This window comes from Dipodomys merriami, unplaced genomic scaffold, assembly GCF_024711535.1.
Source record: "Dipodomys merriami isolate MVZ:Mamm:240054 unplaced genomic scaffold, mDipMer1.0.p SCAF_45, whole genome shotgun sequence".
In the NCBI taxonomy this organism is placed as follows: Eukaryota; Metazoa; Chordata; class Mammalia; order Rodentia; family Heteromyidae; genus Dipodomys; species Dipodomys merriami.
Window position 1 is genome coordinate 1,634,088 of NW_027206013.1, and position 15,696 is coordinate 1,649,783.

Genomic DNA, 15,696 nt, shown 5'->3' on the forward strand with positions numbered 1-15,696 from the left:
TGGCTAAATAAAATGACTATTTTATTTTTGTCTCTCTCATTGGCTCCCCTGAGGGTGTCAAAAGACCTCCTTGGGGTCATTCGATGCATCCTGACCTCCAGTCAGGGCAGGGGCCGGCTGAGTGAGAAGCTACTCTGAGGGAGCAGCAGCAGCAGCAGGGATGTCATGGGGGATTACTGCGACTCATATCCAAGGTACTGATCAGTGTCGCTCAGGGCGGCCAATGAATGCTCAGGGCGACTATGGAACTCATTCTCATCCTCAGTGGCTCCTTCTTCCTTACCCTCAAACTTGTTCTGTTCCTCACTGTCTTTACTGTCCTCAATGTTCACCACTTCCTGGGACCTGGGGACATTAGAGTCCATGCTGATGAAGGAGAACTCAGAGGCATTGAGCTCTGACAAGTTTATGGGTAGATGCTCCTCAGCTTCAGCAGATCCCCGAGGACTAAGCAGCTGGAAAATGGGAAATTCGTGGAGGGAGAGGTGGGACTCGGTGTCAACCTGTTCTTGGCTGTGAGTGCCTGGTGCAAGCAGGTGCATGGACTCTCTGCTGCTTGCAGTGGTTTCCTGCTGAGTAACATCGGAGGTGTCAGGCAGGTAGGCTGTTATCTGGGAGGCCTGCTTCGAGACCTGCTTCGAGGTCTGCTTTGAGGCCTGCTTTGAGGTCTGCTTGGAGGTCTGCTTTGAGGTCTGCTTGGAGGACTGCTTGGAGGCCTGCTTTGAGGACTGTTTGGAGGTCTGCTTCAAGGCCTGCTGTTCTAATTCAGTTGCCTCCAGTTTGCGTAACAGGCATTTCCAGTCGATGTTTGAGGACAGGCAGATGTGGGAATCCTTCACCTTCTTGAAGCCCAGGAGGATATCCATGAAAGTCTCAGTGACAGGAAAAGAGATGAAGCCAAGTTGCTTGTTGAGACTGTCCTCAAATTTGTACTTATAGATGAGCAAGGATACAGCTTGTTCAGTCAAAAGATCGGTGAGTTCCTCTTGCCAAGGGTTGGCTATGCTTGGCTCGGACGAGATGGAGGGCAGTGGTTTCTTCTTTGAAAACCTGCTGCTGGTGCTCTGCACAGCAATCAAAGAATGGAAAAATGAGACATGTCATCCCTTGTGAGCCATGCTCTTCTTGCTGTCCTGTGACACCCATCACATCACAGCACCCTCCTTTACAGCCCCTCCCCCAACAGCCTTACCCATCACAAACACACAATCCATACTTGCCACACTAAGAAAACAGCTCTGCCACATCTGCCATGCTGTCACATTCAACTGCCAACTCTCACTCTTACTTCCTCTGCCTTTCTTGTTGGGCCTGGGGCAAGGCCAGTGGCCTCAGTCAGTGTCAATAAACGTTAATCTTGATAGACTGTCAAGCTCATGTCAGACCTCTTGTTCAGAGGGAAGCACACCTAGACTCTGCTAAATGAAGGCAGAACTGGGGGAATGCTGGGGATCAACCAGGGTGAAACAACCTCCATCTTCCACATACACTTCCTGAGCAATGTTCCCTCAGCAGGGTAAACATATCAGCTAGACTCTACGATACAGGATCTTAGATCCTGCCTTGGACAATGGCTGTTGTTCAAGAGGGACCGGACCCTCTCCATGTGGGAAGACCTCCAAGATTCACAAACAGATATTAAAAAATAACCAGGATGTTTTTTAAAAGAAGAAGAAAAAGAAGAGCCTTTATTTGTCTTTGGCAATACTTGATAGTAGTTAGGCCAGGATTCCTAATACCCCAGCAGCTTGTACTTTATCCAAAGTTTCCAGAGTGCAGGCCAGGAGATTTTGACTTTGGCCAGTAACAGTGTCTGCTAGGAGTAGTGGATGAAACAGCACTACCCTGACAAATGTTTCCCCAAGACTCATAGCCCTGTAGTGGACAGTGAAGTGGGTGAAGGGGAGACAAAGGGCAAGGACCAAAAATAATAAGGGGAGAAGAGGAGATGGTCCTTATTCATGGGAGAGTGGGGAAAACATGGGAAGGGTAAAAAACATGGGGAGAAGGAGAGATGCTTCTTTTCAAAGAGGGGAATGGGGAAATCTTGGAGAGAATGGGAGACATTCCTCACTGAGGAGAGTGGAAAGAATATGGAGAAAAGGTAGGGGGCAAGCAGGAGAAGGCAAGTGATGATGGACAGGGCTCCTGAGACAACCCTGTCTGGAGTTCAGGACCACAGGTTATTTGAGTAATTTGAGGTCTGAATTAGGTGTCCCCTGCATAGGGTAGGGCAAGGGCCTGGGGACATTGGGCTCTTCTGTGGGTGTCACCTTGGGCCTGAATCTGGTGACCATCTGGTGGGCAGGAGATACGGGGGAGACCCGTCTGGTCTTGATTTTTCTTTGAGGTGTCTTGGGGCTGGAGGTTCTGGTGGGAAAGGAATCAACCTCCTCTTTGTTGGTGGGTACAGCCATCTTAGAGTCTGCCTGCAGCAGATTGGTAACTGGGAGCCTTGGACTGGGCTCCAAGTTCCCATGGAAGAGAGGGACGCCATTGTGGCAATGGGCACTGCTGAGCTTTTCCACAGCCTGGCTGACCACACTCTGCAGGGCTGGGAAGAGGTGATGCTTGGCCAGGAAGTCCAAAGTATGATGAGGTTCACGGATCGGGCAGTAGACTGGCAGATCAAAGGATGCTGGCTGGCTCAGCAATGACTTCATTTCCTTCTTGAATTCTCGTTTGGGAGATCCAGATCCCATGTCTGATGCCCTAGAGGTGTCTGCTCTGGAGCCCAGCAGCTCTGAGAACCAGGACAGGGGCTGCTCCCTCCATTGGCTGTTGGTAGGTGGGTTCCACAGCAGGGAGTCCCTCTGGGAGTAGCGTTGATTCATACATCTCTGCAAGAGAGACAGGGATTCTAAAAGGCATTCTGGAGCATGTAAGCCAGGCTTGATCCAAGCCCTAGGCTTGGGTCCATCCCCAACTCACCCCAGCTGTGGGCCCAGATCTCACCCCTTTGTTCTCCAGTCGCTGCAATCTCTTGAGGCTTTTCTCCAGCAGGAGTTTGTCCTTTACTGGTGGCAGTGAGCCCAAGCCTTGACCATCCAAGTCACTGTCTCGGAAGCCCAGCCAGCCAGCTTTGAGGCTGTTACGGGAATCAGACACGGAGCTGGAGCAGGATGGGTAATTGTTGAGGTATCCAGTGCAGAGGGTGGGTTGAGCACGGTGCTTGTGCACAGTGCTGAAACTTGGTCGGGTCCTGGGTTGCTGCATAGGAGTCGGCGCTTCCACAGGGTCCTGCACCTCCACCAATGGCACCCCAGTGTTTGTCTTCATGGCAGCCATACGCTCTGTTGCCTGTTCCACCACTAACTGCAGGCTATCCAGTATCTGGCCCTCAGTCAGGAAATCCAGGAAGCCACCAAAGGCCTGAGGGCATGAAGGGTCGAGGCGGCGGCTTCGGTGTGCTGAACCGCCATCCAATGATGGTGGAGGTGGCATGCGACCCCGCTTGGAGGCTGGTCTCCTTTCTGGCAACAATGGCTTCTTGGACTGCACCTAAGCAGACAGACTTGTCACAGTGGGCAAGATGCCCTGCAAAGCAGAGGGGAGGGGGTGGCCTGAAGGTGTCCCTGGGGACCTCCTAAAGTGTAGGAACTGCTTGGGGACTGAGCAGTGAAATTATTTTTTTTTTTCCTTTTGGTGATGCTGGAGATTGAACCCAGGACCTTGAGCATGTTATGTGAATGCTCCATCACTAAGCATTTCCAGCCCTGGAATTTTACACTAAAAGTCACTTAAGCTGGGCACAGGTGGCTCATGCCTTTAATCCTAGATACTAAGAAGGCCCAGATCTGAGGATTGCAGTTTGAAGCCAGCCTGTCAGGAAAGTTCGTGGGACTCTTATCTCCAAATTAATGATAGAAAAGGTGCTGGAAGTAACACTATTGCTCAAGTGGTAGAGTGCTAGCCTTGAGCAAAAGGAGCTCAGGGACAGTGCCCACCAAGTCTAGAGTTCGAACTCAAGACAGGCAAAAAAAGTAAAGAATAAAAAAGTCATTTAACCCAAGAGCAGTGGTGGCTCACATCTTTATTTTATTTTTTGCCAGTCCTGGGGTTGGATCTCAGGGCCTGGGCACTGTCCCTGAAATAATAATAATAATAATAATAATAATAATAATAATAATAATAATAATAATAATAATAATAATTCTTTTGGTCTTGAGGCTTGAATTCTGGGCCTGAGTGCTGTCCCTGAGCTCAAGGTGCTACCTGAACCACAGCACCACTTCCAGTTAGTTTTCTGGTGGTTAATTGGAGATAAGAGTTTCATGGACTTTCTTGCATGGGCTGGCTTTGAACCACGATCCTCATATCTCAGTTTCCTGAGTAGTTAGGATTACAGGTGTGAGCCACCGGTGCCCAGCTTCCATGAACTTCTTTTGCTCAAGGCTAGCACTCTATCACTTGAGCCACAGTGCCACTTCCAGCTTTTTCTGTGTATGTGGTACTTAGGAATCAAACCCAGGGCTTCATGCATGCTAGGCAAGAATTGTAACACTAAGTCACATTCCCAGCCCTTGGCTCACATCTCTCTTTTTTTTTGCCGGTCATGGGGCCTGAACTCTGGGCCTGGGCACTGTCCCTCAGCTCTTCAGCTCAAGGCTAGTGCTCTACCACTGGAGCCACAGTGCCACTTCTGGCTTTTTCTGCTTATATGGTGCTAAGGAATTGAACCCAGGGCCTTATGCATGCAAGGCAAGCACTCTACCACTGAGCCACTTTCCCAGCCCACATCTTTTATCCTAGTTACTTAGAAGGCTGAGATCTGCAGTTCAAAACCAGCCTGGGCAGGAAAATTCATAAAACTTTTATCCTCAATAAATCACCCAAAATCTGGAAGTGAAGCTGTGACTTAAGTACTAGAGCAGAGCACCAGCCTTCAGTGAAAAAGTATGGGAGAGCAACCAGGTCTTAAATTCAAGCCCCAGTAGTGGACTCTCTCTCTCTCTCTCTCTCTCTCTCTCTCTCTCTCTCTCTCTCTCTCTCTCTCTCTCTCTCTCCCCCCCCCCCCCAGAGTCAATTAATCCTAGGTTAGAAGTCTTGGCTTTGTTATCCTCAGGTGGGTGACAGTGCCCATGCCAGCCCCTATTAAGGTCCAATTTCCTCATGTGTAAAGTGAGGATCTACATGGCTGGGCAGTCTGAAAAAGCAAACCAGACTCTGTACTCACATATGGTTTGAATGGGATTTATTTATTTTTTTGGTCAGTCGTGGGGCTTGAACTCTGGGCCTTGCTCTCTCACTTGGCTTTTTCCTTCTGCCACTCTACCACTAGAGCCACAATTCCATATGTGGCTTCTTACTGGTTAATTGGAGATAAGGGTCTCATAGACTTTGCTACCTGTGCTGCTTCAAACTGCAATTTCAGATCTCAGCCTCCTGAGTAGCTAGGATTAGAGGCATAAGCCACCAGTGCCCAGTTCTCTGGCCCTTAATTCATCCATAGAGCTACTAACTCTATATTCACTGCTGTGCAACGAAGAGACCCTGATCCCCTGCTCTACCCAACTTGAGTCTTAGGCCTTGGTTGTCTATGCTCTAATGCTGAGTTCCATCCAAGTCCTCCTGCATGGCTGGAGTCAGAGGGCAATAGGAAACCAAAGGTGATCAAGATGCAGCAGGCAGTCAACACTACCTACATACTTCACTAAGAGTGAAGTGAGGCGAGTCAATAGAAACTGAGAAAGGAGATGGTGGTCTGCTGGACACACTTACCCGTGCCACAAAAGTGCTGTGGCCAGCCTCATCATCGGCCAGGTATCCGGACTGGCGGTGGTAGCTAGCCATGATGCTTGGAGACAAGCCTTCCCTGCTTCCTCTCTCTTAGGTTGGCAGCACAGCCAAGGACTCCTTTGGTGAGGGGGGGAAGGGGAGGAGGAAAATGGCATGAGGTTCGGTCTAGCCCTTCATGGATCCAATACCTTATTCGTTTTTCCCTTTCTGTTTCAATGCCCTAAGGGCCCTTGTTCCCCGCACCCTGTGTCCTGGGTGCATAGAGAGCCCTTCCTTTGCTCAGAAGCTCCTAGGCCTCTGCGGACTGTCCCATTCCAGAGTCGCCGCAATGGAGGAACATGAGGACATTCAAATCCTGTTTCTGACTGTTCCCGTGGCTGGGTATGTATCCATCCTCACTCCTCCCAGACCAGGGTCGCCCTCACATTCTGACCCTCACCAGAGTCCCAGCAGTGCAGAGCTCGGATCAGGTTCCCGTGATCCGCGCAGACTGAATAGAATTGCCAGGCAGCCTCCCTCGCTTGCTCATTTACATACAGAGTCCTGATTGGATAATAACATCTCTTTTTCCACTAGCTTCCCCGACACAATGGGTGGGGTGTGGTCGTTCTTGGCTCCTCCCCCGCCACACCTTGCTCCGGAAGGTCCATTGAGAATGGTTGACGGCCTGCCAGATGGGAGTTTTGAAACTGGGGCTCAGATCATTTTTAGGGCAAAAGCTAAGGCCTCCATCAGTAAACACTTTGTCCAGTTCCTCCATGGTCACTACTCTGCTTTCCAGTCTACACCCAGCTCGACAACCCCAGTCTTTCAGGTCCTGGCTTTCAAGCACAAACTAAGTTTCAATACCTGGCTCTGATGTTTCTTGCTAGTGTGATTCAATCTGAGCATAGACTCATCTGAAAAAGGTTGAGCATTATTCTATGTGGGAGTATGAGGATTACACAAAATCATCATAAAATACAAAACTGTAAGAGAAGCTCCATATATTTTTTATTTATTTACCAGATGGTACTGGTCCCTAATTTCTAATCTTCACATTACCTAGCATGCAGAGATACTTAATGTCAGTTTCTCCTTTCCAATTACTATGATGGAATACAACAATCTTTATAACCACAATCTTGGTTGAAAGGCCCTTTGAGGACTCCAATCCTCACAAGATCCAGTGATGCTATTTATAATTCTACTCTGCCTCTTTGCCCCGATTTAGGGGATCAGACAAGGGATACAGGCCATCAGACAAGGGATACAGGCCCAGAGCTGCAGAAAAGTCTCAGCTCCATCGCTACTGGCAGGATCACACCCTGCTCTTTAGACTCGGTTTCATTATCTGTGTAAAAATGAGAGTGAGACTACAAATCTTATATTTGGGCCCAAATAAATGCCACACTTTCCATAGAAATCAAGATAGCCACATTACAATAAAAACTGCCTATCATCATGATATCAGAATACTTATGGACAAAGAAAGATTTTTTTTTTTTACAAAGTGCAAAAAGCAAGGTTATGGTTGTAAAAGTAGTAACTTTTCCCATAACTGGAGATAGAAACAGGGTCTAGGGCTGGGAAGGTGGCTCAGTGGTAGAGTGCTTGCTTTGCATGCATGAGGCTCTGGGTTCGATTCCTCAGTACCACATAAGCAGAAAAAGCAGGAAGTGGCACTGTCACTAAAGTGGTAGAGCGCTAGCCTTGAGCTGAAGAGCTGAGGGACAGCAGTAGGCCCAGAGTTCAGGCTCCACAACGAACAAAAAACAACAACAAAAAAAATAAAAAACAGGGTCTAATGATTTCTTCGATGAAACCATTTATTTAAGTGGTCATTCATTTTGTTTTTATGTTTTTGTTTATATGGTACTGAGGAATAGAACCCAAGACTTCATGCATGCTAGGCAAGTACTCTACCACTAAACCACTTTGCCAGCCCCAAAGTGGTCATTCATTTACTTGCTTACAGTTTTTATTAAGCAAAAGCTTTGCTGGGCACCAGTAGCTCACACCTATAATCCTAGCTACTCAGGAGGCTGAGATCTGAGGGCCTTGGTTCAAAGCCAGCCTGGGCAAGAAAAATCTGTGAGACTCCACCAGAAAACTGGAAGTGGCACTGTGGTTCAAATGGTAAAGCACTACCCTTGAGCTGAAGAGCTGAGGGACAGCTCCCAGGCCCAGAGTTCAGGTCCCATGACCAACAGAAAAAGAAAAAGCTTCCTCAGGTGACACTGTATGAAAGGAAATGTGCTCATTACCTGACTCATGTAAATGTAACCCCTCTATACATCACCTCTATAATAACAGTAAATTAAAAAAAAAAAAAAAAAGCGGGCTAGGAATGTGGCCTACGGGTACTACAGTGCTTGCCTAGCATGCATGAAGCCATGGGTTCGATTCCTCAGTATCATATAAACAGAGAAAAAGCCAGAAGTGGTGCTGTGGCTCAAGTGGTAGAGTGCTAGCTTGAGCAAATGAAGCTCAGGTACAGTGCCCAGGCCCTGAATTCAAGTCCCAGGACTGACAAAAAGAAAAAGAAAAAGAAAAAAAGAGAAGAAAGAAAGAGAGAAAGAGAAAGAAAGAATGAAAGAAAGAGGGGCTGGGAAGGTGGCTCAGTGGTAAGAATGCTTGCCTTGCATGCATGAGGCCCTGGGTTCGATTCCTCAGCACCACATACGCAGAAAAAGCCGGAAGTGGCATTGTGTCTCAAGTGGTAGAGCGCTAACCTTGAGCTGAAGCGCTCAGGGATGGTGCCCAGACCCAGAGTTCAGGCCCCACGACCGACAAAAAAAAACAAAAAAACAGAATGAAAGAAAGAAAGGAAAAAAGAAAGGACGGAAGGAAGGAAGGAAGAAAGAAACAAAGAAACAAAGAAACAAAAACAGACAAAAGAAAGTTTCCTGCCAGGCACTGGTGGCTTATGCCTGTAATCCTAACTATTCAGGAGGCTGATATCTGAGGATCCCAGTTTGAAGCCAACCCAGGCAGGAAAGTCCATGAGACTTTTATCTCCAATTATCCACCAGAAAACCAGAAGTGAAGCTGTGGCTCGAAGTGGAAGAGCACTAACCTTGAGCAAAAGAGCTCAGGGACAGGGCCTAGGCCTTGAATTAAAGCCACATGACTGACCAAAGGTGGGGAGGGGAAGCTTCCTTTTAGTAGATACTATGTGGAAAATGAACTATGTAACTTATGGGCAGGAATGGAAGGGGATAATTGGAAAGCAAATAAAGGGGTGACATCGTTCAAAAAGACATACACTCATGTCTGGCACCAGTGGCTCATGCTGATAAATGCTAGCTACTCAGGAGAATGAGATCTGAGGATCAAGATTCAAAGCTAGCCCAGGGAGTAAAGTTGTGAGACTCTAACCTCCAATTAACCACCATAAAACCAGAAGTGGTGCTGTGGCTCAAATTGATAGAGTGCTTGCTAGCCTTGAGGGAAAAGTTTAGGGACAGTGCCCAGGCCCAGAGTTCAAGCCCTACCACCGACCAAAAAAAAAAAAGCACCTCTGCTTAGAAAAAAAATCAGCAATAGACAATTTTTTGTCAGTCCTGGGGCTTGAACTCTGGGCTTGGGCATTGTCCCTGAGCACTTCAGCCCAAGGAGAATGCTCTACCACTTGAGCCACAGAGCCACTTCCAGTTTTCTGGTCATTTATTGGAGATAAGAGTCTCACAGATTTTCTTGCCTGGGCTGGTTTTGAACTGTGATCCTCAGAACTCAGCCTCCTGGGTAGCTAGGATTACAGGCGTGAGCTACCAACGTCCAGCACTAGACAAAATAAAAATAGCTAAATGAAAAAGATATCTATATATCAATATATAGATTGACATATAAAGATACATAGATATATAGATATTATTATAAAAATAAGGAAAGGGGGGCTGGGAAGGTGGCTCAGTGGTAGAGTGCTTGTCTTGCATGCATGAGGCCCTCGGTTCGATTCCTCAGCACCACATAAGCAGAAAAAGCTGGAAGTGGGGCTGTGGCTCAGGTTGTAGAGCGCTGGTCTACAGCTGAAGAGCTGGAGGACAGTGCCCAGGCCCAGAGTTCAGGCCCCTCAACCGACAAAAAAAAAAAAAGGGAAAGGGGCTGGGTGTCCATGACTCACACCTGTAATCCTAGCTACTCAGGAGGCTGAGATCTGAGGATTGCAGTTTCAAAGCCAGCCCGAACAGGGAAGTTTGTGAGACTCTTATCTCTAATTAACCTCCAGAAAACTGGAAGTGGTGTGTCTCACGTGGTAGAGCACTTGCCTTGAACTGAAGAGCTCAAGGACAATGCCTAGATCCAGCGTTCAAGCCCCATGACCAACAAAAAATAAGTAAGTAAAGGGGATCAGGCACTGGTTCTTCACACCTGTAATCCTAGATACTCAGGAGGCTGAGACTGAGTAGCCTGCTTTAAAGCCAGGCCAGCCAGTGAAGTCCGTGAAACTTTTTTAACCACCAAAAAGCTGGACGTGGAGCCGTGGCTCAAGTGGTAGAGTACCAACCTTGAGCAAACAAGCTAAGGGACAGACCCAGGCTCTGCGTTCAAACTCTAATTCTACCTCTCCCCCCCCCCTCTTTCCCTCTCTTCTCCCCCTCCCTCTCTCCCTCCTCTCCCTCTCTCCAAATTTCACTTTCTAGTCAAGGAAAGTTCTGGGATGCCTTGAGGGCAGTCGGCAGTGTGGTTGCAGTGCTTCACCGGGACCACTAGATGGCAATAACAAAACCGTGTTTGGGCATGTGCGTCGGGGCGGGGCCTAGCAAGCTTGAGGGGGTGTCCAGCTTCTATCTCTTAGGCCGAGGGTTCCCCGCAATCATGGCCTGGCCGCGCGTGCAGCTGGTGGTCACCGCGGATGACTTTGGCTACTGCCCGCGACGCGATGAGGGCATCCTGGCGGCCTTCTTGGCAGGAACCGTGACCAGTGTGTCCCTATTGGTCAACGGCGCATCCGCAGAGAGCGCGGCGGAGCTGGCCCGCAGGTGAGAACGATCCCCTCACAGGATCCGGTGGGGCTGGGGGGCTGGGGGCTGCCTGTGCTCCCGCTCGAGCTCCTCCCGCAGGTACAGCATCCCCACGGGCCTCCACGCCAACCTGTCCGAGGGCCGCCCGGTGGGCCCGGCCCTCCACGGCAAGTCGTCACTGCTCAGCCCGGAAGGCTTCTTCCTTGGCAAGATGGGATTCCGGGAGGCAGTAGCGGCCGGAGACATAGCTTTGCCCCAGGTGCGGTGGCGCACCTGCAGGAAGATGCACACGATGACCCCCCAAAGCCCAGCCCAATGGTAGCACAAAGAGGGGACCCTCTGTAGCTCATCTGGAAGCTTACGGTGTCCGTACTCTTCCCCCAGGTGCGGGAGGAGCTAGAGGCCCAGCTGAGCCGCTTCCGGGAGTTGCTGGGCAGGTCCCCCACGCACGTGGATGCCCACCAGCACGTACACGTGCTCCCAGGTGCGTGGACTGACGCTCCCTCCCATGTTTAAGGGGCGTTGCTCCGGGGTGAGGAGTCTTGCTCCCCTCCTAAACCTGCTCCTCCAGCAGGCGTGTGCCAGGTGTTTGCTGAGGTGTTGCACGCTTACGGGGTGCGCTTCACACGGCTACCAGTGGAACGCGGCATAGGCAGCTGCACTTGGCTGGGAACACCGGCGCACGCCTTCGCCTGCACTGTGGAGCGCGATGCCCAAGCTGCCGTGGGCCCCTTCTCCCGACACGGCCTGCGGTGAGCACCCCTTCCCACTCCAGTCCTCTGGTTCTCCCCGCTGTCACTCCTCCCTCCTCCTCCCCCCCCCCCCCCCCCCGCCCCATGGGACTTCAGGGCTGTTGGCCTGAATGTGTCCCTGGTCTGCTGGCCTGCTGTGTCCCTTTCTTAACCCGGAAATGGGTCAAGCATCCACTGGCTGTCCCCATTCAAGTTCTGCCCCGCCTTGCTGCAGTTCTTGTCCTGGCACTCACAGGTGGACTGACACCTTCGTGGGCCTGAGCACTTGCGGCCGACACATGTCTGCTCAACGCGTGCTGGAGGCCCTGGCACGAGCCCTGGAAGGTATTCCTGCGAGCCAGCCTCTGACAGCCGAGTTAATGGTCCACCCAGGTTATCCGAGTGTGCCTCCACTTGGGGGATGTGGCCAGGGCCCTGATGCTTTCTCCTGTTCTTGGGAACGGCTGCATGAGCTCCAAGTCCTCATGGAACCTACACTGAAGACCCAGCTTGCCCAGGATAGCATACGACTCTCGACTCTTGATGACCTGAACTCCAAGTGGGCTGAGGAAGGAGTCCCTTGTGAGCCAACTCTGGAACCTATCCTGGAGCCTTCATCTTGATACTAGCAGCCTAAGCACCAATGCCCCTAAGTGTGGAGGAACTGGTCAAGATTAAGCTCTTGTACACCCTGGTAACAGGCCTAAGAGTAGTGCCTATGACTTCCCAGGGTAAAACACTGTCAGTTCTGTGCCCAACTTTGTGTTCATATGGCTCAGAGTGATAACTAGTGTTTGGGCAGCCTCTTTTGCCTGCCTGCAGTCTGTGACATCTTGATCTAAGGCCTGCAGAGCCAATTCGTGTTGCAGTGTCAAAACTGATTGCTCAGGGGCAATGGGTAGAGACCTTATATTAATAAAAGAATAATTGCTTCTTTCAGACTTGGGTGGTCTTCACAAAAACAAGATTGGATATAGAGCAACTCTTTTGTGGACCAAATCCAAAAGAAAATGTTTCATGGCTAGGAATGTGGCTTAGTGGCAGATTGCTTGCCTAGCATGCATGAAGCCCTGGGTTCGATTCCCCAGTGTCACACAAACAGAAAAAGCCAGAAGTGGGCTGGGAAGGTGGCTCAGTGGTAGAGTGCTTGCTTTGCACAACAAAAGAAAAAACAAAAAAGGAAATGTTTCCAAAAATATAAGCAAAAGCATCTCCACATTCTAGTTTTGTTCATGTTTAGGTGTTTGGATTTTGACTTAGGGAGGGGTCCCATTATGGCCTTGAACTCCTGGAGTCAAGCCTCCTACTAGCTGGGACAGGCACATGCTACTGCATCTAACAAAACTTCCTCTTTTTTTTTGTTGGTCATGGAACTTGAACTCAGGGCCTGGGAGCTGTTCCCTGAGCCTTTTCAATCAAGGCTAGTGCTCTACCACTTTATGGCACAGCTCCACTTCCAATTTTCTGGTGGTTTACTGAAGATGAGAATCTCATACTTTCCTGCCTGGGCTGGCTTTGAACCATTGTTCTCAGACCTCAGCCTCCTGAGTAGCTAGCATGAGCCACCAGTGCCCACCTTCATTAAAAAACTTATTGTAAAGATGATGTACAGAGGGATTACAGTTACATAGGTAATGAGTACATTTCTTTTAGAACAGTGTTACCCCCTCCCCAGCTTCACTTTTTTAATTTTTGGTGGGGAAGGGATAAGAATAAGAGTGTCATCTCAGCCAGGTGCTAGTGGCTCATGCCTGTAATCCTAGCTACTTAGGAAGCTGAGATCTGAGGATCACGGTTCAAAGCCAGCCCGGGCAGGAGAGACCATGAACTCCTATCTCCAATAAACCACCAGAAAACCGGAAGTGGTGCTGTAGCTCAAGTGGTAGAGCACTTGCCTTGAGCTGAAGAGCTGAGGGACAGCGCCCAGGCCAAGAGTTCAAGCCCCATGACCGATAAAAAAAAAAAAAAGAGTGTCATCTCACTAGTCTATTTTGAGACATATGGTAACCTGAAGGAGACTGTCATCTCACTATTCAATTTTGTGAGACATGGTAACCTCAATTTTTATTTAAAAAAAAATCACACCAGGTGCTGGCGACTTTCATCTGTAATCCTAGCTACTGAGGAGGCTGAGATCTGAGGATCATGGTTCAAAGCCAGCCTGAGACTCTTATCTCTAATTAACTACCAGAAAACTGGAGGTGGCACTGTGGCTCAAATGGTAGAGCACTAGATGTGAGCTGAAGCGCTGAGGGATAGCATCTAGACCCAGAGTTCAAGACCCACAACTGACAAAAAAAAAAAAAAAAAAAAAAATCAGGTTGATCACATTGTTAGTAAGCCTTTCTAAGGTACAGGTTTACATAGAAACTGCATGCTCGTAGAAGTGTTTTTTTTTCCAGGACAGGCAATCTTCTGTGGAATTAAGAACCTGATAGCAGCCAGGCACCAGTGGCTCATACCTGTAATCCTAGCTACTCAGGAGGCTGAGATCTGAGGATCGAAGTTCAAAGCCAGCCCAGGCAGTAAAGTCTAGGAGACTTTTATCTCCAATAAACCACTGGAAAACCGGAAGTGACACTGGCTCAAGTGGTAGAGCGCTCATCTTGAGCTGAAGAGTGCAGGGACAGTGTTCAAACCCAGAGTTCAAGCCCCACAACCGACCGGAAAAAAAAGAACTTGATAGCTGGGTGCCAGTGGCTCACCCCTGTAATCCTAGTTGCTCGGGAAGCTGAGATCTGAGATCTGAAGTTCAAAGTCAGCCCAGGCAGAAAAGTCCCCATGAAACTCTATCTCCAATTAACCACTCAAAAACTGAAAGTGGTGTTGTGGTTCAAGTGGTAGAGTGCTAACTCTGAGCACAAAGAGGCTCAGGGACAGTGAATAGGCCCTGAGTTCAAGCCCACAACTGACAAAAAAAAAAAAAGAACCTGGGATTCCTCACCGGACTTGGTCAAATATGGTTCCTGTCAACAGGGACTCTTAGGTCTATTGGATCAAAAACCCTTGAGATGAAGGGAACAAATAGGCAATTCACAGGGAGTTCTAGACATAATCCTCCGTCCCACTCTGGAGGATGGAAAAGGAGGTCTCATTTCTTTCTTTTTTGGTGTCGGTACTGGGGCTTGAACTCAGAACCTTATGCTCTTGTTCAGCTTTTTCAATCATGGCTGGCACTCTATACTTCAACCACATCTCTAGGTCTGGCTTTTTGATGGTTAACTAGAGATAAGAACCTCATGATTGGGCTGGGAGGGTGGCTCAGTGGTAGAGCGCTTGCCTTTATGCATGAGGCCCTGTGTTCGATTCCTCAGCACCACATAAGGAGAAAAAGCCGGAAGTGGCGCTGTGGCTCAAGTGGTAGAGCATTCGCCTTGAGCTAAAAAGGTGAGGGACAGTGTCCAGGCCCAGAGTTCATGCCCCACGACCGGACCAAAAAAAACCCCAAAAAACAAGAACCTCATGATTACTTAATTTCTCACGTCCTCATTTACAGATTTATAGGTAGGAGTCACAGAGCAGAGCTTTGAATATGATCATTCATTTATTTGATATACATTAGCCCCTGGCCTGAGTCAAATATGGGTTCAGATGCCAAGAGGGCTACTACTCAGTCTCGGCAGTCTTTAGGGACAGGTAGTTTTCTGAAGGCATGAATCGGATCTTGTACCTCCTTCCTGCCTCCAACCTCTGAACTATGGTTTCAGCTCTGTCATTATTTATTTATTTATTTTGCAGTTCCTGGGTCTTGAACTCAGGGCCTAGGGACTGTCCCTGAGCCTCTTAGTGATCAAGGCCAGCACTCTACCACTTGAGCCACAGCACTATTTCTGGCTTGTTTGAGCAATTTACTGGAGATAAGATCTAATGGGGACTTTTATAACTGGGCTTGCTTTGAACTTTGATCCTCACATCACAGACTCCTGAGTAGTTAGGATTACAGGCATGAGCCACCTGTGCCCAGCTTTCAGCTCTGTCTTTTCTACTTCCATACTCATCTTCCCTCCTAACCTGCCCTTGACTTTGACAAGAGTACCTTTCCTACTTTTTTTTTTTTTGGCGGGGGGAGGGAAGGGTCAGTCATGGGGCTTAAACTCTGGACCTGGGTGCTGTCCCTGAGCGCTTCAGCTCAAGGCAAACACTCTACTACGTGAACCACACACCCCTTCTGGTTTTCTGGTGGTTAATTGGAGATAAGAGTCTCATGGACTTTGCTGCTTGAGCCCACTTGGAAACGTGATCCTCCAATCTCAGCCTCCTTAGTTAGAATTATAGGCATG

General features: G+C 48.9%; 2 protein-coding genes across 3 annotated transcripts; one reads left to right on the forward strand and one right to left on the reverse strand.

Annotated features, from left to right (window-relative positions):
* Nucleotides 1-39: 39 nt before the first annotated feature.
* Ccdc116 (coiled-coil domain containing 116) lies at nucleotides 40-10,857 on the reverse strand. Of its 2 annotated transcripts, none has more exons than XM_069994271.1 (5): nucleotides 10,816-10,857; nucleotides 5,722-5,856; nucleotides 2,956-3,501; nucleotides 2,274-2,840; nucleotides 40-1,064 (listed from the first exon to the last, which is right to left on the reverse strand). In XM_069994271.1, exons 2-5 carry the CDS (start codon nucleotides 5,791-5,793, stop codon nucleotides 174-176), a joined length of 2,076 nt encoding a protein of 691 aa, XP_069850372.1. In that variant the 5' UTR covers nucleotides 5,794-5,856; nucleotides 10,816-10,857; the 3' UTR covers nucleotides 40-173. The 2 variants fall into 2 exon arrangements, with proteins under 2 accessions (XP_069850372.1, XP_069850371.1); XM_069994270.1 differs by lacking the exon at nucleotides 10,816-10,857 and adding an exon at nucleotides 6,179-6,251.
* On the forward strand, nucleotides 10,501-12,348 carry Ydjc (YdjC chitooligosaccharide deacetylase homolog). Its single transcript, XM_069994272.1, has 5 exons — nucleotides 10,501-10,703; nucleotides 10,785-10,944; nucleotides 11,070-11,169; nucleotides 11,260-11,437; nucleotides 11,673-12,348. Exons 1-5 carry the CDS (start codon nucleotides 10,540-10,542, stop codon nucleotides 12,037-12,039), a joined length of 969 nt encoding a protein of 322 aa, XP_069850373.1. The 5' UTR covers nucleotides 10,501-10,539; the 3' UTR covers nucleotides 12,040-12,348.
* Nucleotides 12,349-15,696: the final 3,348 nt, after the last annotated feature.

Excerpts from the sequence above, each read along its gene's own strand:
- Ccdc116 (XM_069994271.1), bottom strand. The coding sequence starts at position 5,793 with ATGGCTAGCTACCACCGCCAGTCCGGATACCTGGCCGATGATGAGGCT. Across the intron at positions 3,502-5,721 it reads ACAGCACTTTTGTGGCACGG|GTGCAGTCCAAGAAGCCATT; the intron begins GTAAGTGTGTCC and ends CTGTCTGCTTAG. Across the intron at positions 1,065-2,273 it reads TCACCAGATTCAGGCCCAAG|AGCACCAGCAGCAGGTTTTC; the intron begins GTGACACCCACA and ends ATTGCTGTGCAG.
- Ydjc (XM_069994272.1), top strand. The coding sequence starts at position 10,540 with ATGGCCTGGCCGCGCGTGCAGCTGGTGGTCACCGCGGATGACTTTGGC. Across the intron at positions 10,945-11,069 it reads GAGACATAGCTTTGCCCCAG|GTGCGGGAGGAGCTAGAGGC; the intron begins GTGCGGTGGCGC and ends CTCTTCCCCCAG. Across the intron at positions 11,438-11,672 it reads TTCTCCCGACACGGCCTGCG|GTGGACTGACACCTTCGTGG; the intron begins GTGAGCACCCCT and ends TGGCACTCACAG.